Source organism: Macaca nemestrina, chromosome X, assembly GCF_043159975.1.
Source record: "Macaca nemestrina isolate mMacNem1 chromosome X, mMacNem.hap1, whole genome shotgun sequence".
Taxonomy (NCBI): Eukaryota; Metazoa; Chordata; class Mammalia; order Primates; family Cercopithecidae; genus Macaca; species Macaca nemestrina.
In genome coordinates, this window is record NC_092145.1 from 20,658,575 (window position 1) to 20,679,829 (window position 21,255).

General features: G+C 43.1%; 1 protein-coding gene across 2 annotated transcripts; it reads right to left on the reverse strand.

The window, feature by feature from the left end:
• Positions 1 to 534: 534 nt before the first annotated feature.
• LOC105481406 (small integral membrane protein 10) lies at positions 535 to 17,254 on the reverse strand. Of its 2 annotated transcripts, none has more exons than XM_011740970.3 (2): positions 16,866 to 17,254; positions 535 to 891 (listed from the first exon to the last, which is right to left on the reverse strand). In XM_011740970.3, exons 1-2 carry the CDS (start codon positions 17,103 to 17,105, stop codon positions 877 to 879), a joined length of 255 nt encoding a protein of 84 aa, XP_011739272.2. In that variant the 5' UTR covers positions 17,106 to 17,254; the 3' UTR covers positions 535 to 876. The 2 variants fall into 2 exon arrangements, with proteins under 2 accessions (XP_011739272.2, XP_070944585.1); XM_071088484.1 differs by lacking the exon at positions 535 to 891 and adding an exon at positions 11,910 to 12,342 and having other exon boundaries at positions 16,866 to 17,239.
• Positions 17,255 to 21,255: the final 4,001 nt, after the last annotated feature.

The window sequence follows — 21,255 nt, forward strand, 5'->3', positions numbered from 1 at the left end:
ATGATATGTGCTTTAGTACTTACTCAAGAGATGGTTTTAAATATTTTACATATGGGGACAGGTCAAAACATGTATGTACTGTATCTATGTCCTGGGGTGGAAGGCAGCAGTCTCAGGCTGAGGTCTTCCTGAGCCTTGGTCTGTCCAGGAAACAGCTTTTCTCTGAGACCTTTCACCACACCCTTCTGTTTCCTATGTGACTGGCCATAGCTATTTGGTTTGGTACCTTTCACCTCACACTAGTTGAGCTAGTCATGCTGTTGGGGTCTAGAGTCTGAAATTAGACTTAAGAACGAGTGACAGCCTGTTAAGTCTCGTTAATACCCTTTCACTACAGATAATGTAATTTAGAAGTCCTGCTGTTGAGGTCACCTGAATCGGCCTCATTTCTGTGTTTTCAAAGTGTGTTTCTCACTTTGGTTTCTTGCATTTTGTAAAATATTTGTGTTCTTCCAATAAAATGTTTGAGAAGATTCCACTTGTAGATTTTTATTATTCACAATAAAAATCTGTATAGCTTTTATATATATATAAAAGTATATATAAAAGTATAGCTCTGCCGTATGCATCATTGCATGAACCAGGGAAGAGCTCTGAGCTCTATAATCTGATACATTGAGGACGGGGGCTTCATGGCAAGAGTGTGAGGTCTTCTGACCACGATGGAAGTTCTCGTCTTTGTCTAGGGCAGTATTCTCCTAAAGATAGTAGGTGATCTAATACCTCCTTAGGAGAACTGATCCTTTTGACCACTTCATGAAGGACACAAACACATATCTGGAGATTGTGAGGGTGTTGGAGGAATATCCTGATACTGCCAAAGGTGAGGCAGAAGGCAAGATGACCAGTATGTCAGCAGAAGATTGTTGCAAAAAGTCATGAGGACCACAGCTGGAAACAGAAAACACACAGTTAATTCCTGGTAAACCCTGCGTTAGAATCTTGGTCTTTTGTGTCTGAGGCATCTTTCATTACACTACACCACTAGGTCTTATAAAGGCTTTGTAATAGCAGAATTAAGTTAGTTAAATGGGTAGAAGTTTTTTGGCATTGTTTGTTCTTTAAACATATCAGGCTGGGCACGGTGGCTCACGCCTGTAATACCAGCACTTTGGGAGGCCGAGGTGGGTGAATCACCTGAGGTCAGGAGTTAGAGACCAGCCTGGCCAACATAGTGAAACCCCATCTCTATTAAAAATACAAAAATTAGCCGGGCATGTGGCGGGCGCCTGTAATCCCAGCTACTCGGGAGGCTGAGGCAGAAGAATTGCTTGGACTCAGGAGGCAGAGGTTGCAGTGAGCAAAGAGAGCGCCACTGCACTCTAGCCTGAGTGACAGAGCAAGACTCCGTCTCAAAAAATAAAAAATAAAAAAAAAATAAATATATCAGTACAGTTTCTATTGCTTGTATAAAATTTCCAATTAACTAAAATTATCTACCCTCTGTGCAGCTTACCTTGATTTAAACACTTCATCAAATAACTTTATCATTGTGATCATTAAAATCTGTACCCTTTCCTATCAAAACAAGAAGAAAAGAAACTGCCCCCACAGAAAAGGAGAACAAGACCATTGCAAACAGTCTGTCCTGCCTATAGATGTGCCACACTGGGTGGTTGGGCACAGCTGTCTTCCTGGGATTTCATAGTGATCTTAAACAGCAGGTTTCAGAAACTCTGTTCTTTCCATTGACTGTAGAGGGGCCCAGGCTGCAGTGTCTCACCTCCTGTTTGGGGGTTTTACTAGTATGCTAAGCTCAAATCACTTCTTCTCCAATTGCAGCTGAAACTTGATTGATATGCCTTTTATTACCCTCTCTTGTGTTACAGAATGAGTCTCACATTAGGCTGTGAACCACTCCCAGCCAGGTACTCTTGCCCATGCCTCCAAATGTGTGCCGCTCTTCCCAGAGATTCTCTGAAATGTTGTTCTGGGCACTGGGGAGTTTGAAAGGGACTGAAGGATTAGGGGACAGATGGCCAGTGACATTCAAGTTATTACCATCAACCAAATTCCCTTCTAGCACTGTCTCAGCCTATGGTGGCCACAGTCTTTGAAAGCTTGTGATGGGCATCCAGTAATGAATCTTGCTCTGTTACCCAGGCTGGAGTGCAGTGGTGCAATAATAGCTCACTGCAGCCTCCAACTCCCGGGGTCAAGTGATTCTCTTGCCTCAGCCTCTCGGTTAGCTGGAACTACAAGCATGCACTACCACGCCCAGCTGATTTTTTTCTTTTTTGTAGAGATGGGGGTCTTGCTCTATTGCCCAGGCTGGACTCAAACCCCTGGCTTCAAGCAATCCTCCTGCCTCAGCCTCCCAAAGTGCTGAGATTACAGGTGCGAACCACTGCCACTCAGCCCAGATAAGGCTTTCAATGCCCAGTTGCACTGGCCCCCAGACAGTGGAGGGTCATTGGCCAAGTACATGTCGTCTTCCCTCATTTTTTCATTGTACGAGGGAATGTGTGAGTTAAGATGAACATTGTCTCAGAAAGCCAGGGACACACTGAGACAGGAATTGCTGCTGCTGGAGGTTCCCTGAGCTATCACTATCCATAGACTAGGGAGTATCTAAGGCTGGTTCACCCTGCCATCCTAACTCCCCAGAGAAACTGTAAGTGATGATGAGGAGCCTAGATGGAGAGGGGCAATGTCTGGGAAAAGAGACATTATATGAGGGCAAGATGTGGTAAATGCCCTTAAGGAAGAAATAGAACCTACAGGGTAAGAAACTAAAGAAAAATTTGGTGAGATTCGGGGGATGCTTCTCACATGTATTTTTAACTGAGGATTAGTAATATAATAAAATAAATACATAAATAAACAGCAAAATCACAAATCATCAAGTTTCCTAGTGTAATAGCTACAACAGCCCAGTTACTATCTCTGACAGACCCTGTGCTGAGCATTAGTCTGTATCATCTTTCTTCATGCTTATAGTAATCTGGGCAGCCAGGCCCTATATGTATGTCTCAGAGAAGTCAAGTCACTTGCTCAAGGACATACTGTTAGTAAGCTGCAGAGGCAGGATTAAAGCCCAGGCATGTGTGATTCTATACCTTGTTTGATCTTAATCCTACAGCACCCTAGAATGGACAAGGGCTGGTAAACAGATATTCATTAAAGAAAATTTGAAAACAGATTTTTAGAAAAAAATAGCATTATTCTTACCATATAAACTGAAAGTTTATATCTTGTTTTATTGTCATCGAGTCCTTCTTTTCCATATATATTTATAACTCTATTGTGTTTGCAATTGATTTTCCATTGCTTTGACTTAATTTATATGCATTACCTTATTACTTCATTTTTTTGTAACCTATGTTTTCATTTGTTTTTTAAAACAACTGTGTTCCTTTTTATTACAAAACTGTTCTCTATCTTATTGCAAAGGACTTGTCAATTCATAATGGCACAAAGGAGAGAATAACAAGTTAACTATGCAGTAATGTCACTCATCAGAGATAATTGCTTCAATTTTTTTCTTTTAGTTACAAAGACACAATGAGCAGAGGCGTAAGCAGCAGTTTTTCCAGTCGGGGTTGGGTGCATCTGTGGAAAGGTGTGCCAAACGGACCCGTTTCTCCCTCAGAGAACATTTCTTCCCGTTGTGTGGCCCCTTCTGTCTCCCGGTTTCTGCATAAGACAGGTGGGCTTAGAATTGTCACTGTAGTCTGGGGTAGAGTGGATTCTAGGCAGCTGGGGGCAGCCGTAGGGCATCGTCCCCCTAAAGGCTGTGTCAGAGGGTGGAGGCAAAGAAAAATGTCTCTTTTTTGTCCCCATTTGGGCCCTATTTCAGGTCAGTGGGTATGATTTTGCCATTTGCTTTTAGTTTTTCACCAACGTCACAAAATTATATTACCACTCCGATCTTTTTGTATTCCTAAGCATCACCGGAAATGCATGGTTGTGGAGGCGAGTCCATGGGGCTGAATGTGGGCTTGGCCGTGGGCGTGGCCTGAGTGCTTGAGCGGGCTCCGCCCCCAAGGACCGATGGTCACCAGTGCGCAAGCTCAGAACGGGGCCGGGCCGCGGCTGTGAGAACGCGGGGGCGGGACTAACTCCCTTGAGGAGGCGGGATCGGAATCAGAAAGGTGGGGCCAAGATTCCCAAGGCAGGCACGGGCGAGGGGCGGTGCGCGGGGGAGGAGCCCTGAACAGTTTGCGGTGTAAGGGGAGATGTAGCCCGCTGCCCAAAGAGAGCAAAGGAGACGTGTTCTGGAAGTTGATGCGACCTCCTGCCGCACCCCTCCCCTCACCTAACTCCTCAGCTATAGCGTGTCCCTTTACTGACTCAGCTGTGGACGCCACTGGAGTGAGGTTCTGTGAACACATTTTCCTCCTTCATGCATCTCTCAGCCAGATTATTGGCTCCCTGGCCGCAGATGTGGTTACTTTGAAACATTAATAGGAAAGCCCCAAATACTAGCATACATCCAGAGCAGCACATTCAAAGAGTAATGCACCATGAACAGTTAATAGAAGGTGGGTTAAATGTTTAGAAATCTATTAATTTGCTATATTGACACTAAATTAAAATAATTATAGGACATCTTCAGAGATGTTGAAAATATAAAAATAAGAGGGATTTTATTATTTTACCAGAAACATTTGCTTTTAATGTTTTACCAACACTACAAAATTGAATTGCCACTCTGATCATTACATTACTTTCTTTAACGTCATAATCACATACATGCACATGATACACCATTTACTTAGGGCAGTCAATTTTAATAACACTCACTTCGATTTCTTTCATGAATCATGTGCTTTTATGAGATACTACTGTGTGTCAACCCCCCTTGGATGCCCAAAACAGCTCAGCCCAAAGAGGATGTGGTTTGAATTTAAAATACATAATTTAATCATGGGTTTAGAGTTAGGATTTTAAGTAGGACTCTTACTAATTTTTTATATACATGCATACTACATATATATACATATAATATTGGAACATGTAAGAGAATCTTAGTTTCACTGTTATCGGTTTGCTTTTCTTAAATTATTATCTATTTTTTATTTTGTGAGATGTAGTCTCGCTCTACTGCCCAGGCTGGAGTGTAGTGGCACAATCTCTGCTCACTGCAGCCTCTGCCTCCCAGGTTCAAGCAATCCTCCTGTCTCAACTTCCCGAGTAGTTGGGATTACAGGCACATGCCACCATGCCCGGCTAATTTTTTTATTTTTAGTAGAGATGAGGTTTTGCCATGTTGACCAGGCTGGTCTCGAATTCCTGACCTCAGGTGATCCGCCTGCCTCGGCCTCCCAAAGTGTTGGGATTACAGGCATGAGGCATCATGCCCAGCCTGCTTTTTTAAATAAATAGAATGATTTGATAATCATGATGGATTTATCAAGACTGATATTTTTCATCTCCCAAATCTACACTTCCTCTGTCTTCCCCAGCTTGGTAAATGGCAACTCTTTCCTTTCCATTGCTGAAGCTAAAGGCCTTGCTGTCACCCTTGAATCCTCTGTTTCTTTCATGCCCCACATTAACTCAAGTCTACCTTCAACATACAACCAGAATCTGACCACTTCCTGGCACCTCCACTGTTATGACCTTTGTCCAAAACATCTTTACAGCTCTCCTGGATTATTCTAATATCCTCTTAACTAGCCTATCTAATTCTTCACTTGCTTGATAATGGCAAGTTCTTGTAAATATATTTTGTTGAACATATGTACGTGTTTTCATTGGGTAAAGAACTTGGAATTACGTTGTTGTGTCACAGGGGATGCTTATGTTTAACTTTACTAGATAATGCCAAACAGGTTTCCCATTTGGTTGGACCAATTTACATTCTCACCAGCAGTGCAAATTCATAGCAACAGCAAGGAAAGTAATTGTATGAAGAGAGAAAACACGACCCCAATCCCACCCCATTAATGCATCAAGTACATTTATTTTTTTCGCACCTCTTTTTATGTGGAACATGCCTTCTTCATGCCATTTGAATGACACAGTAGCTTCCAGAAGATCTGTGTACATGTCACTATTGGCATGTGTGTACATGTCACTATTGGCGGTAGACTATGAGGCTTCAGTGGGATATGACACCAACACCAGCCCACAAGACACAGCAGATGGGGTCTCGTGGGCCAAGATGAATAGAGCTGCCTTTCATGGGCTGTGAGGAACAAGGTGTGGTTCAGGAAAGGCAAAGCCTGGGCAAACTGCTCTTTCCTGCTTCTCGGCCCTATTTGCCAGTGCATTTACACCATGGAGTTATGGTGAGTGTGAACACACAAGAGAGTTTGACAAGGAGACAGAATTCAGAAAATGGCAATGGGCAGCCTTGAAGATGTGTGTTGGAGAGGGCACAGACCCACCTCTGCACCCTGCTTCCCTGAGGGTGGCTTGTGGACTGCTCGTTTGAACGTGGGCTTCAGCAGCTTTTCTCTGCCTCTTGGAAAACAGTCCCTGACCAGCTGCCAGCAATGCGGGGCCCTAGGGAGCCAGGGCCTAGAGCAGTTGATCCTGTGTGTCAGATGGAGATGGTAACTCAGTATTTACCAGGTGAGCTTTGCAGGTGGGCGGAAGTGGGGCGGGGCAGTGGGAGGATCTGCCTAGCCTCACCTAGTGCTCAGTAGTTCTGGTTGTGGTATGGTTCACAGGCCTCTATATGTTTCCGGCTTCCAGGAAATTTAGGCTTTCAGCCTTCTCTGTATGGGTAGAGAATGAAAGCTTCAAAGCCTTTTGAATAGGCTCAGAACTCCCAAAATGTCTCCAGTACCACATTCTATAAGGTCAAAGCAAGTCACAGCCCAGCCCAGATTCATGGGGGTGGAGAAAAAGACTCCACTTCTTGAAGGAAGGAGTGGCAAAGTCACAGTGCAAAGAGCTGAGCATCCAGGGATGAGAGGAACTGCTGTGGCCTGCGTTGGAATCAGCCTACTACTTTAAGTGTATGGAAATGTGAACCAATACTTAGAGCAGTACCTTATAAAAGGGCAGTAGCCAATATATAGGAACAAAGTCTGTATTTGAGATAGAAGCTTACCCAAGGAGTGTGAATCTCTTCTAATCTACTGTGAACATCAAATCAAAATGTGGGTCTAAAGGAACCATCTCTGGGTTTGCAAGGGGTTGGAATTTCAGCTCACTTTTCCCTCTCTTTGCCCTAAGAAGAATTGAAAATGAAGTGATATCTTCTGTCTCCAGGAGAGTAGAAGGCAAAATAAACATCCGTCTAGGCCACAATTTAAATGTTGTGCAGAGTTCAGAGGTGAGACTGTGATCTGGATAGCATTCTGAGAAGGTCCAGAGTGTTAGTTTCTGTTTTGGTTCCCATCTTAATAAAAAAGGACAAACCACCAAAAATGTTAGAAACCATAGTAGTATTTTGTTCTTTGACAATATATTTCATTGGGGGTGCTAAGGACACTTTGAAAATGCATCCCTGTAAGGTTGTTCCGTGCTGTTTTCCCCATGGAAAATTCCTTAATATTGTGTACAATGATTCATCAAAATAAAATGTTTACTTAGAATCTTTGGATGTAGACTCACAGTGGCCCTGAATATATCCTAGCCTAGGGTATTCTCAACTATGACGTGAGGAACACTGAGCCTCAGCTGTTGGTAGGTGTTGCTTCTATAGTCAAACCCCTCTGCGAATGGCACATTAGATAAATACCTATTGGAGATCTGCACTGTACTTTAGAATATTAAAGGCTTCCAGAAGCCCTGGAATGAGGAAATTTGGTTGCTGTTTGTCTTTGTCTGTTTGTGTTGCTATAAAGGACTACTGAGACTGGGTAATTTTTAAAGAAAAGAAGTTTATTTGGCTCACAGTTCTGCAGGCTGTATGAGAAGCATGGCACCAGCATCTGCCAGCATCTGCCTTCTGGTGGGGGCTTCAGGGAGCTTCCACTCATGGCAGAAGGCAAAGGAGAGCTGGTGCATGGAGATCACATGACAGGAGAGGAGGCGAGAGAGAGAGAGAGAGAGAGAAGGAGGTGCCAGGCTCTTGTCAACAACCAGTTCTAGTGGGAACTAAGAGTGAGAGCTCACTCACTCCCGTGAGAATGGCGCCAAGCCATTTACGATGGATCCAGCTCCATGACCCAAACACCTCCCACCAGGCCCCACCTCTAACACTGAGGATTAAATTTCAGCATGAGACCTAGAGGGGCCAAAGAAACCATATCCAAACCATAGCACCATTGTTAAAGGAGTACCTATTAACATCTACATCACAGATTCCTTACCTGGGGAGGGCTTGGGAAGCACCTGTGAAATGTTTTTTGTTTTGTACATGTGTCCAGGCCCTGACTCTGCTCCACACCTCCTTCTGAATCAGAATATCTAGAGTGAAGCTGGGGGTATGTATATTTTCAAGGATCATGGATCATTCTGAAGAGCAACTCTAATTACAAACCATTAAAGGCATGCATGTTTTGTGGAGCTGAGTTTGGAAACTACGGGTCTAAGACAACATACTTATTTTGCTGGCAAGGACATTGAGATCCCAGAAGGGGAAATGACTTGCCCATGTATATATAGAACAAATAATCTAATCTTTGAACCCTTTTCCCCGTTATATACATGGCAGTCCATTTCTTGGTTTTAGTCTGTGCCTGCACAAGCAGAAACACTGAGCAATTTATTGGATGAATTTGAACATGGCAGTGCAATGGTTTAATCAAATGAGTGTCTATCACGCTACAAACATGTTCTTTCTGTGGAGCCTATTACAGCAGCTTCCCCTGGAAAACCAACCGGAAACCAACCCTGCTAGCCACCTTGATCTTGGACTTCTAGACTCCAGAACTGTGAGAAAATCAATGTCTGTTGTTTAAGCCACCCACTCTAGTATTTTGTTATGGCAGCCTAAGCCGACTAACACACATGCAAGGATCTCTGGCTATGGATAATTAACTTTGCAGTTCCCAGAAATGAAATCTACCAAAATGATTCTCTGGTTTAGCCAACAGAGGTGCCTGGCATTTGAGTCATCCATCACACTAGCCTAGCAGCCAGAGGGATAGCTCACGTACAAGTCCCAGGCATGAGCCATTAATTAAACAGACCCAGAGCCTCTAGAATGAGGGATGATCAGGAGAACCTTAGTAAGAAATCTGTTACAACACTTGTGAATCTCCCCCTTGATCTTCCCCCCAAAGCACTTGTACCTCATTGACCTTAGCAACTTACAGTGGACAGGATAGTCCCAAACCTTCAGAAATGAACTGGGGCTGGGCACAGTGGCTCATGCCTATAATCCCAGCACTTTGGGAGGCCAAGGTGGGTGGATCACTTGAGGTCAGGAGTTTGAGACCAGCCTGAACAACACAGCGAAACCCCACCTCTACTAAAAATACAAAAATTAGCTGGGCACAGTGGCCACACCTGTAATCCCAGCTACTCAGGAGGCTGAAGCAGGAGAATCACTTAAACCCGGGAGGCAGAGGTTGCAGTGAGCCATGATCACTCCACTGCACTCCAGCCTGGGCAACAGAGTGAAACCGTGCCCCCATTCCCCACAAAAAAAGAAAGAAATGAATTGGAAACTGACTTTAAGTTAATGTTAAAGCCAATGGACCAGAACACTCCTGCAGTAGTGCCTACCTCAGAGTGAAGGGAGCATTTATGGAGGTTGAGGGAAACTGAAGCTTTTCTCTGAGTCTGCCCGCCAGTAAGCTGAGTGAGACCCTAAACCCCTCCTCTGGGATTATCCCACCACTGCCTGGACATGCTCAGCATCAGTCAGCATCCACACATTGCTTCCAGATGGAGTGTTCCTCCTCTGGCTAGTGGCTATGGGGGCTGCCCTGAGGTTCTATTGCTTCCTCTAACTTCTGTGCTGCAACCCATGGTATCATGGAAAACACGATAGTTATCTTCTGCACCCTTTGAGGAATGCAGAGCGAAGGCATGGAATGGGAGGTTCCCCCATCCTTTTCTTTCTAGTTCCACTATATCATGTTCCGTATTCACCCTACTGTACAGGCAAACCTCCTGACTTCAGAAATCTCTAGGCAGAAACAGATGCTAGTCTCCAATATATGGCCACATGGGTTACCTGGACCCTGGAGAAAGGGGTTATAAGGGTAAGCAGGGGGAAAATGGAAGCTATGAGAGCTCCCCCTCCTCATCAACAGAGGAAATAAATGCAATAGCATATTCTTGTGGGAATTTCAGGGATTTTTGCCACTATTCAAGACTTGGAAAATGCAGATATTATTCCTGCCACATGTAGTTAGTGTGAATCCACAGCTAAAACAAGGCTCTCCAGCTGGTGTAGGCTACCGTGCTAGTAGGTCTGCCCCTTGGCCCTTATCATCTAGCAGATCCAATGGTACCCAAGATGTTTGGAGTAGATCATAATGCTATATGGGTTTAACAAACAGAAATTCTACAAATAAAGAAAAAAAAAGAATGCCATTTGGAGCCTGTGGCAAGCCCTGGTAGGAGATTCACCACAGAGGCTGCTAGGATGCAATATATACTATGAACCAGCAACCAATTTATAGAGCTATTCCTTCCACTGCCAAGATTAGCAAGTCTGGGAGCAGAGGAGTGGAAATAAAGGTGGTGTCTCTCATAATTACACCTGACCCATTGCAACAGTTTTGCTTCCCGTACCTACAACTCTGATCTCTACTAGATTAGAGGTTTAAATTTCCTAGGAAGAAACACTTTTAGTAGTATAAGACAAAACAATGGTTTCACTGAATTTGAAGCCACTCTTAGCTCCCCAGAACCATGCAAAAAAAAGGTGATTTTGTTGTTTCTGCTGTAGAATGATGACAGACAGTAATATAGATGATTCTCAGGGCATCCTCTAAGGTATCGTTTTATACTACAATCCTGAGGGGTGCATGACATAATATTGCAACCCTACAAAGGACTCCCAAGGGCTCAGACTCCTTAGGAATGAAGGACTGAGCCTCCCCAGTGGCTAAAGCAAAGGGGATGTGGAATTGATAGAGAAATCATAAGTCACAGAACCACCACATGGCTATGTACAGAAATGAAGACCCTACCCTCTACTTATATTTCCCTGTTTATTGTCTTCCTTTTTTTTTTTTTTTTTTGAAACTTTTCTCACCTCTTCTTTCTTTAGTATTATAAATAGGATAGAGTGGTGATGGTGAATTCACCGTTTAGATCATGGAATTATAGAATATCAAATTGGGATAATGGCAGAACTAGAAAAAGAAAAGACATCACTGGGAGAATGTGAACTATAAACAGAGGCCCCGTGACTTCACCTCTGACTATGGTAGCTGGAAATGTTTGTATGTGTCGCCTCTCTCTTGGTTGCATGTGGATTAATTAAATTATGCCAAGAGGGAACGTTTTTGGCATTGTATGAATGGGAGAAGGGTGTTTATACATGCTGGGAATACAAGGAATGAAAAGTAATTACTGTCTCTGTTACTTTTTTTTTTCCTACCTAACATCTTCTCTTTGGGGGAACTGCTAAAAATCACCGGGATTCGCTTCTCCAGAACAAAGGAGTACTTGGAGGATAAATACAGGTGATAGACAGACATTACTACCCAGTAAAGCCCCAAATATTGGATATCCTTATTTGTCCTGGAGCCTCTGCCTGTTAAGAATTTGATTACAGGCCGGGCGCGGTGGCTCAAGCCTGTAATCCCAGCACTTTGGGAGGCCGAGATGGGCGGATCACGAGGTCAGGAGATCGAGACCATCCTGGCTAACACGGTGAAACCCTGTCTCTACTAAAAAAATACAAAAAACTAGCCGGGCGAGGTGGCGGGCGCCTGTAGTCCCAGCTGCTCGGGAGGCTGAGGCAGGAGAATGGCGCAAACCCGGGAGGCGGAGCTTGCAGTGAGCTGAGATCCGGCCACTGCACTCCAGCCTGGGCAGCAGAGCGAGACTCCGTCTCAAAAAAAAAAAAAAAAAAAAAAAAGAATTTGATTACTTTGCCCAGAATCATTTAGATTATTTGGCTCAACAAAACTTGGCTTATGAACCACACCTCTAAGTTCCTAAGCACGTTTCAGGAAAGGTTTGAAACAAAGCTATTAGATTTGTACTAAAACTACTCAAATTGGGGACTTGTGGTAAGCCATGCCTTGGAAGACAGGATGTTTATAACTCTCTGACCACTGCCACCCCTATATTGGGAGACGAGGGTTCTAAAAACAGTCTCTCTGAGTTTCTGGAAAAGGAGATCAATGCCAGTAGTCATTCAGGTGACCAGTATCTGTCTGAGTCTGAATGCAGTTACAAAACTGCACCCAAGGAAGAGGTCAAGGATGGTAACAGAAAGCTCAGGCTGTAGATCGGTCTGAGGGAAGTCCGGGCCCTGAAACCTGCATCTCTGCCTGTAAAGCCAGAAGTCTGGGAATATCAGGAGAGGACCTAGAGGAAAGGAAACAGGAAATTATAAAGAATCAGGGCAGAATAGGAATTTACCTTTGATTTGGCATATAAGAGAGGAGATCCCTCCCATTTGGTGCTTTAAGAGAATTGTACCTTTGTGAAAGTCGGAGTTAAAAGACAGTTTCTGTTGCTCAGAAGCGTGTTAGTAGTTCTCAAGAGAATTTCAGTTAACTTTACGGTTAAATCTATGCCAAAAGTTGCCAGAGATATTCAGCTCATGAAAGCCCAGCAATCACAAAAGAGAGCAAGTTGATAAATCAGAGGATGCTGTAGTTTCACTGGCTGTCTTGCCTTTTTTGCGGGAAGGTGGGACAGCAGTATTGTAGTATGAGAGAAATTACCTGCAGTGAAGTGGAGGAAATGATTTGAAAAGTGAAACATAAAGCCAAAAAGCCTGTACTATTTGCAAGTTAAAATTTTAAACTGGGAGTAACTTTAGAAATGTGTATATTTTAACATGTTCTGTTAATGGGCAAAAAGTTGTGTTTTCTGAGGAAAACGTGACATTTAATTATTTACAATTTCCACATGAAACCCAATTTGATTTGAGTTCCTTTTATAAAGAATGCTTTTGATGTTTCATTAAAAATAATTTCTTTTGTTAGAATTCCCATCCTTGAACGGGCGTGGAGGCTCATGCCTGTAATCCCAACACTTTGGGAGGCCAAGGTGGGCAGATGGCTTGAGGCCAGGAGTTCAAGACCAGCCTGGGCAACATGACAAAACCCCGCCTCTACAAAAAAAAAAATACAAAAATTAGCTGGGGGTGGTGGCATGTGCCTGTAGTCCTAGCTACTCAGGAGGCTGAAGTGGGAGGATCGCCTGAGCCTGGGAAGCAGAGGTTGCAGTGAGCTGAGACTGCACCACTGTACTTCAGCCTGGGCAACAGAGTGAGACCCTGTCTAAAAAAAAAAAAAAAATTCCCATCCTCTTTTTTAAGTGACTATGAGTTCCATCAATTCTCCATAGTGTAGTGGTGCGCGGCTCGGGAGTGCTGAAATGACGCTACAGGATGGAGTGTCTAGCCCTGGTTCCACAAATTCCAGGATCCATGGCATCCACTTGTATCATGAATTTTACGAGAAAACTTTAAAGGATGCCTTCCAATTTATTTTTTTCTTTCTTTTTTGTTTGTTTGTTTTTGGTTTTTGGGGTTTTTTTGGTTTGTGTGTGTGTGTGTTTTTTTTTTTGAGACGGAGTCTCGCTCTGTCACCCAGGCTGGAGTGCAGTGGCGTAATCTCGGCTCACTGCAACCTCCGCCTCCTGGGTTCAAGCGATTCTCCTACCTCAGCCTCCCAAGTAGCTGGGACTACAGGCATGCACTACCATGCACAGCTAATTTTTTTTTTTTTTTTTTTGTATTTTCAGTGGAGGTGGGGCTTCACCATGCTGGCCAGGCTGCTCTCGAACTCCTGATCTTGTGATCCACTCGCCTCAGCCTCCCAAAGTGCTGGGATTACAGGTGTGAGCCACCGTGCCCAGCCCCAATTTCTTAAATAATAAAAATAAGATTAAAATTAGTCATGCAATGAATGTCTCACATTAGTAGGAAGAATAATATTGTTTGCAATATTTTATCACTCTGCCACTATACTTCTCTGTGTTTCTCTCTTCTCTTGAAAATTGTTAATAATAGTCCCTATCTCAGGGTTGTTGTGAGGATTAAATGATGTATATAGGCCAAGCATGGTGGCTCACGCCTGTAATCCCAGCACTTTGGGAGGCTGAGGTGGGTGGATCATCTGAGGTCAGGAGTTTGAGACTAGCCTGGCCAACATGGTGAAATCCTGTCTCCACTAATAGTACAAAAATTAACCAGGCATAGTAGTGCACACCTGTAATCCCAGCTACTCAGGAGGCTAATGCAGGAGAATCGCTTGAATCTGGGAGGCGGAGGTTGCAGTGAGCCGAGATCGCACCATTGCACTCCAGCCTGGGTGAGACTCCGTCTCAAAAAAAAAAAAAAAAAAAAAAAAAAAGATGTATATAAACTGCTTAGAACATTGTATGGCATATTGTAAGTGTGCACTGTTTCCATTTATTATTTCTCTGTAACTGAGTTGAGTATATGAATATATAATATACATGTATCACTCTTTGACTCAATCACTTGAATCATTGATTAGGTGACTTCACATTTATTAAATTCATTCCACATCAGTAAAATATAATTCCTTATCATTTTAATGGCCACATAGTATTCTATTATATAGGTGTGTTATTTTTATTTAACCAGCTCCTACTGTTTGATGTAGGAGTTTATTTCCACTGTTCTGCTATTATGTTTTTCTTTCTTTTTTTTTTTTTAATTTTACATTAGTTTCTTAATTTGACCCCAGGTGAACTCATGTTTTGCTCTTATGATCAACACTAAAATTTAAGATCATATAAACATCACTGGGCCCCTGTCCAATTTTTTTTTTTTTTTTTTTGAGACAGGGTGTGGCTCTGTCACCCAGGCTGGAGTGCAGTGGTGCGATCTTGGCTCACTACCACCTCCACCTCCCTGGCTCAAACCATCCTCCCACATCAGCCTCTTGAGTAGGTGGGACTACAGACACGTACCACCATGCCCAGCTAATTTTTGTATTTTTATTAGTAACAGGGTTTTGCCATGTTGCTCAGGCTGGTCTTGAACTGCTGAGCTCAAACAATCTGCCCGCCTCAGCCTCCCAAAGTGCTGGGATTTCAGGCGTAAGCCACTCTGCCCAGCCTTCAATTTTTAAGTTTTGAAAATTAATCACATATTTATTGTTTAATTTTTATCTTAACAATGACATTCCACAGGTTTGCTCATGAAAATTTCATGATGTGAAGAAGCTCTGGGCTACGTGAAGACTATTGGCCATTCTTATTTTTATATTTATTTATTTGATACAGAGTCTTGCTCTGTTGCCGAGGCTGGAATGCAATGGAGCAATCTCAGCTCACTGCAACCTCCACCTCCCTGGTTCACGTGATTCTCCTGCCTCAGCCTCCCAAGTAGCTGCGATTACAGGTGCCTGCCACCATGCCTGGCTAATATTTTGTATTTTTAGTAGAGACGGGGTTTCACCATGTTGGCCAGGCTGGTCTCCAACTCCTGACCTTAGGTGATCCGCCCGCCTTGGCCTCCCAAAGTGCTGGGATTACAGGTGTGAGCCACCCCGCCCAGCCCATTTTTTAGTTTTAAAGTATTTCCATATGGTCTGTGATCTGTTTGGAAACAAGACATTTACAAAGTCAAGGAAATCATAGTTTGTGTGATCACCCAGGAACCTTGTAGGATATACAGATACTACTGAAGAAAGATAGGAAGGCACTTATTTTAACTCAGAGTCCACCTGATACTCTTAGCACCGCCCTCCAAATTTCATTCTAAATGCAATAAATTCATCTTAATATCTTAATTTTTAATCGAAGCAAAAGCAATACATGTGTATAGTTTTTAAAAATCAAACAGTAGAAAAAAGACATAGAATGAAAAGTAATAAAACTGTCCTTCTCAACTCTTGCATCCCCAAATCAGAAACAAACTTTTACACATGCTTGTTTAGAGATTATACCCCTCTTTTTCAATAGCATGCCTTTATTACTATTTCTTGACTTGATGACATGAGGCATTTTCTGCTGACTTCCTGCCGCCCCCCTCAGCTCTCCTTCCCCCTGAATATAGTCATATCACTAATTTTTAACTCTTCTGTTGGCTACCTGGTTCAATGAATAGCAAAGTGGAATGCTCTGATTGGATTTTCTCATCACCGACTCCAGAGTCTTGATCCATGTGCCAATATTCAAACAGATTCCCTTTCTCACACTTTTAGCAACTGCTCAAAATCTGAGGTTGCTTCATATGTGAAACATGAGTTTCTTGCACAGTTTTTAATGTTTTTCCCTGTAGTTTCTTTCTGTCATTTTTTTTCCTTTGGGTTGAAGAAATGTATGCCTTCCAGAACATGTTATTAATGTCCTCCAGCTTATTATTCAATCCATCTATTGCTTAGAGTTCATTCCATTCAATTGGGTCTATTCACTTCGATTCTAATTGGAAGCTTTGCCTGCTATCTGAGCCATTCTTGTTCAGTTTATCTTTCCTTAGGTTTTTAGTTACCTTTCCCCGTTTTTCTTTTTATTTTTTCTTATTGCATTCTGTGCCAATTGTCATTTCCTAAAGTTCGCGCTGTTTTGTTTTACGGATGCAAAAACTTCTCAGATATGTTTAAGGATTTTCAGATTTTTAAGCTATATTCTGTTCCTTCCAATATTTACTTGAGAGTCAATTTTTCATTCTGTCTTAGACGATTTTGGTTATATTGCAGGCTTTCCACAAATGCCGATTTTTTTTCTTTTTTTGCCACCCATTTATACTAAAAGATGAGGCAATGGAAAGAATGAGTGGCAAGTCTGCATGCACGAGCGGAGTTGGTCGCTTTGCTCTAGGGTGGGTGAGCAGGTGGGTGGAAGTCAGCCATCCTGCCGAGGAGCCCCCAAATGCCATAAAGTTAGTGGCTCTAAATATATACCTGCAGGTGGACGTTGAGAATCACCGAGGCCAGGATGTAGAAGTAGAAGAAGTTCTTGCGCAGCCGCCAGGCCAGGTCGAAGAAGGTGAGCAGCGTGCGCGTGAGCGTCTTGCAGAAGGCGCCGTACGAGCCGCGGGTCCCCTGCGAGCGCGACAGCCGCACCGCCAGGCCAGACAGGGCCGCCGCCGCCATGGACCTGATGCCGCCTCCAACATAGTGCCCAGAGCCCAAGACCTCCATCAGGCTCCGCTGACCCACCGACCGTGGGACAGAGGGATGGACGCGGGGAAATACGGGCGGGAGGCCTGCTGGGCGGCTGCTGATTCGAGCTGCGTTGCAAGGCGGAAGCCCTCCTTTCCCGGCAGGGCTCTGGCCCCAGCGGTCAGTGGCGCCCTGCCAGGTTCCGCCCCGCCCCACGGGGTCCGCGTGGCCTACAGTCAGTTTAGCCTGACTGTCCTGGCCCGGGCCCCAGAACCCCAGGATAGGCAGGGCACGTGCTGACGTGGGATACCTAGCTTCTAACCCAGGCTGTCTTTTCTTTAAAATTATGTTTAATTGTTAAGTTTTTTTCAGTTTTTAAGTTTTAACAAAAGCAACACAAAACTTGCTCAAAACGATATATAATGTCCTTCATAAGCATGATCTTGAGCAACTCAGAAGTACAAACCCATTTCCTGTTGTCTCAGATCCCTTTAGGAACGTTTTTCAATCTTCTACTCTGAGCTAGTACAAATATACAAAACCCACAACTTTTCTGGACTTTAAAGTGTGTGCATTCTGCTTGAATAATTCAAGCAATACTTCTGTTTTTGTGTTAGATCCTTCGTATTCTTCTGATTGGAAAAGTCATTCAATCAAGTTTTTAGAAATTTTCAAAGCAGAAATATGTAAAACAATAGAAAGCAAATTCCCTACACAGCTTCACTTTCCCCTCCTACCCTTGCCACGAACTACTATTACGTTTACTGTATCTACTTCCCGACTTTATGTATTGACATATTGCTCTTACCTTTTCAAGAATGTACACCTACCTCACTCTCTTTGATGACTGAATAGTGGTCTATATATATAGTGACTAATAATGGTCAATAATTTATTTAACCAGATCCCTATTGATGGACATTCTGAATGTTTCTAGTTTTTCATATGTCAAAAATTGTTTCAGTGAACATCATTGTACATATGAATTTACAAGTGGCAGAACAGTAGGAATAGTATGACCCCGTCTTTATTTATGAAAACAATTACATATACATATACATTTAGTTTCCAAAGCCAAAACGTTTTACTAATACATGTGATTGATCAAAAAAGTTTAGAGATCAGGGCTCTGTGTTACCTTGAGTGTTAACAATCTTAAATTTTTTTATTGCCAATATGATAGGCGATACAGTTCATTATTCTTCTAATTTGCATTCATTTAATTATCAGTGCAGTTGAGCAACTTTTCTAAATTTCTGAACTTTCCAATATTGTTTTTCTGATGGCTTGTAAAACATTAAACATTATAAATGTTTATTATGAGAAAAGTAAAATTCCTGGGCTCATAACCCCCAGAGAGAAAGACTGCTAATTTGCATATGTTTTTATCAATTGTTTGCATATATTTATTAAGCACAAACATGTATACACACATAGATATATTTACAAATCGTAAAACAAAAATGGAATCAGATAAAACTATGCAGTCCAGGTGCGGGGGCTCACGCCTGTAATCCTAGCACTTTGGGAGGTTGAGGCAGGCAGATCACCTGAGATCAGGAGTTCAAGACCAGCCTGGCCAGCGTGGTGAAACCCCGTCTCTACTAAAAATACAAAAATTAGCTGGGTGTGGTGGCACTTGCCTGTGGTCCCAGCTACTGAGGAGGCTGATGCAGGAGAATCGCTTGAACCCATGGGTGGAGGTTGCAGTGAGCCGAGATCATGCCACTGCACTCCAGCCTGGGTGACAGAGCTATACCCCGTCTCAAAAGCAAACAAACAAACAAAAAACAAATAAAACCAAACAAACAAAACAACATATACCCCCACCATTGCTTTTAAACATAATGATATGTCTTGCATATGTTCCCATGTTGATACTTTATTGGCTGTGTGTTATTCCTTATGGATGGCCAATAATTAACGGATCTCCTGTTGATGGATTTTTGGATGGTTTCAAATTTTTCGCAATCATAAGCAATCGTGAGGTTAATATTTTGCATGCACATCATTTTACACCTTTCTGATATTTTCCAGGTATACATTCATAGAGGTGGAATTCTTAGGTCAAAGGGTTTTCATGCGAGGATTTTGATACATATTGTCAAACTGCCTTCCACTAGCTTGTACTAATATATACATGAACGTACCATCAGCGGTTCCTAACAATTAGCATTCACATTCTTTTAATCATTTGACATTCTGATAGGTGAAAAGGGTATCTCACTGTTGTTTTAATTTGCATGTTTTGATTACTAGCAATGTTGCTCCATTTTAGCCAATGTCTCATTAACAAGGCAAGTCACAGAGCAGATTCAAGAAAAAAGAAATAGATCCAAATATTAACAGTTCATTTTTATGTGTATCTAGCATTGCACATTTGTATGAATGGAACCACTCTGTCAAAAGTTTTGCCATCTTACTGGGCACAGTGGTGGTTACCTGTAGTCCCAGCTTCTTGGGAGGCTGAGGTGAGAGAATTGCTTGAGCCCAGGAGTTTGAGACCAGCTTGGGCAACATAGCAAGACCCCCATCTCTAAAAAGAAATAAATAAGTAAATTAATTCTTTTAAAGTTTTGCAGTCTTGATTTTAATAGCTATTTCCAATTCCTATGTAAAAACTTGTACCAGGCTGGACGTGGTAGCTCACACCTGTAATCCCAGCACTCAGGAGGCCAAGACAGGAGGATCGCTGGAGCCTTAGGAGTTTGAGAACAGCCTGGGTAACATAATGAGACCCTAGCTCTACAAAAAAGTAAAAAATTAACTGGACATGGTGGCACAGGTCTGTAGTCCCAGTTACTCAGGAGGCTGAGGTGAGAGGATTGCTTGAGCCTGAGAGGCCAAGGCTGCAGTGAGGCATGATTGTGCCACTGCGCCCCAGCCTGGGCAACAGAGCAAGACCTTGTCTCAAAATAAATTAAATTAAATGAAAAAGTTATAACAATTCCCACTCCCTCAGGCAATTTACAAAGCCATTCATTTATCCATGCCCTCGCCCATATTATTATGTATTATTTTAATATAATGTAAAAGAAAATCATCATTCTTATTATTATTATTTGAGACAGAGTCTCGCTATGTTGCCCAGGCTGGAGTGCAGTGGTGCGATCTTGGCTCACTGCAAGCTCTGCCTCCTGGGTTCACGCGATTCTCCTGCCTCAGCCTCCCAAGTAGCTGAGATTACAGGCATATGCCACCACACCTGGCTAATTTTTGTATTTTTAGTAGAGACGGGGTTTCACTATATTGGCCAGATCGTTCTCAAACTCCTGACCTCAGGTGATCTGCCCACCTTGGCCTCCCAAAGTGCTGGGATTACAGACGTGAGCCACCACACCCAACCCTAGTTATTTTTAATTTACCTATATTTGATTACTGTTGTGGATGAATATTATGCTTATTGGTCATTTGTAGTGGTGTCAAAAGGAAGGGGAGCCAAATAGGCAGGATGACTGGTGGCTAGGCAGAAGGCTTACAACTAGGCTGTGGAAACGCCAGGGGCGGTGGCTGTGACAGCAAGAAGAGGGCTAGGCAGCCTTCTCCTCGCCTTTTCATAACTCCCTGCCCTTCAGGTTGCCCAGGCCTTGGCCCCTTGGCTCATTTCTATATTAAAATGTTTGCCTAGGCCGGGTGCCGTGGCTCAAGCCTGTAATCCCAGCACTTTGGGAGGCCAAGGTGGGTGGATCACAAGGTCAGGAGATCTAGACCATCCTGGCTAACATGGTGAAACTCCATCTCTACTAAAAATACAAAAAAATTAGCCAGGCATGGTGGCGGGCGCCTGTAGTCCCAGCTACTTGGGAGGCTGAGGCAGGAGAACAGTGTGAACCCGGGAAGTGGAGCTTGCAGTGAGCCGAGGTCGTGCCACTGCACTCCAGCCTGGGCGATAGAGCAAGACTCCATCTCAAAAAAAAAAAAAAAAAGTTTGCCTAAGGCAGACAGAACAGCACAAGCAGCCTAAAATTGATAAAATCCCAATGAGAGCCCTAGGAGAGACACAGTGGTCAAAATGGCCTAAAGTAATGCATTAAGCAAAGGAAATGCCTCCTTCTCTCTCACGCTACACACCAAATATGAAACAGTAGAATTAGGCCAAAGTTCTTGTCTTAGGAAAATTATACAAGTCATCTTTTGCTCTTCTTTCTCACAGTAGAGTGCATATACCTTGATTCTTTTTTCTGAACCA

Coding starts and splice junctions, on each gene's coding strand:
- LOC105481406 (XM_011740970.3), bottom strand. CDS start 17,105: ATGGAGGTCTTGGGCTCTGGGCACTATGTTGGAGGCGGCATCAGGTCC.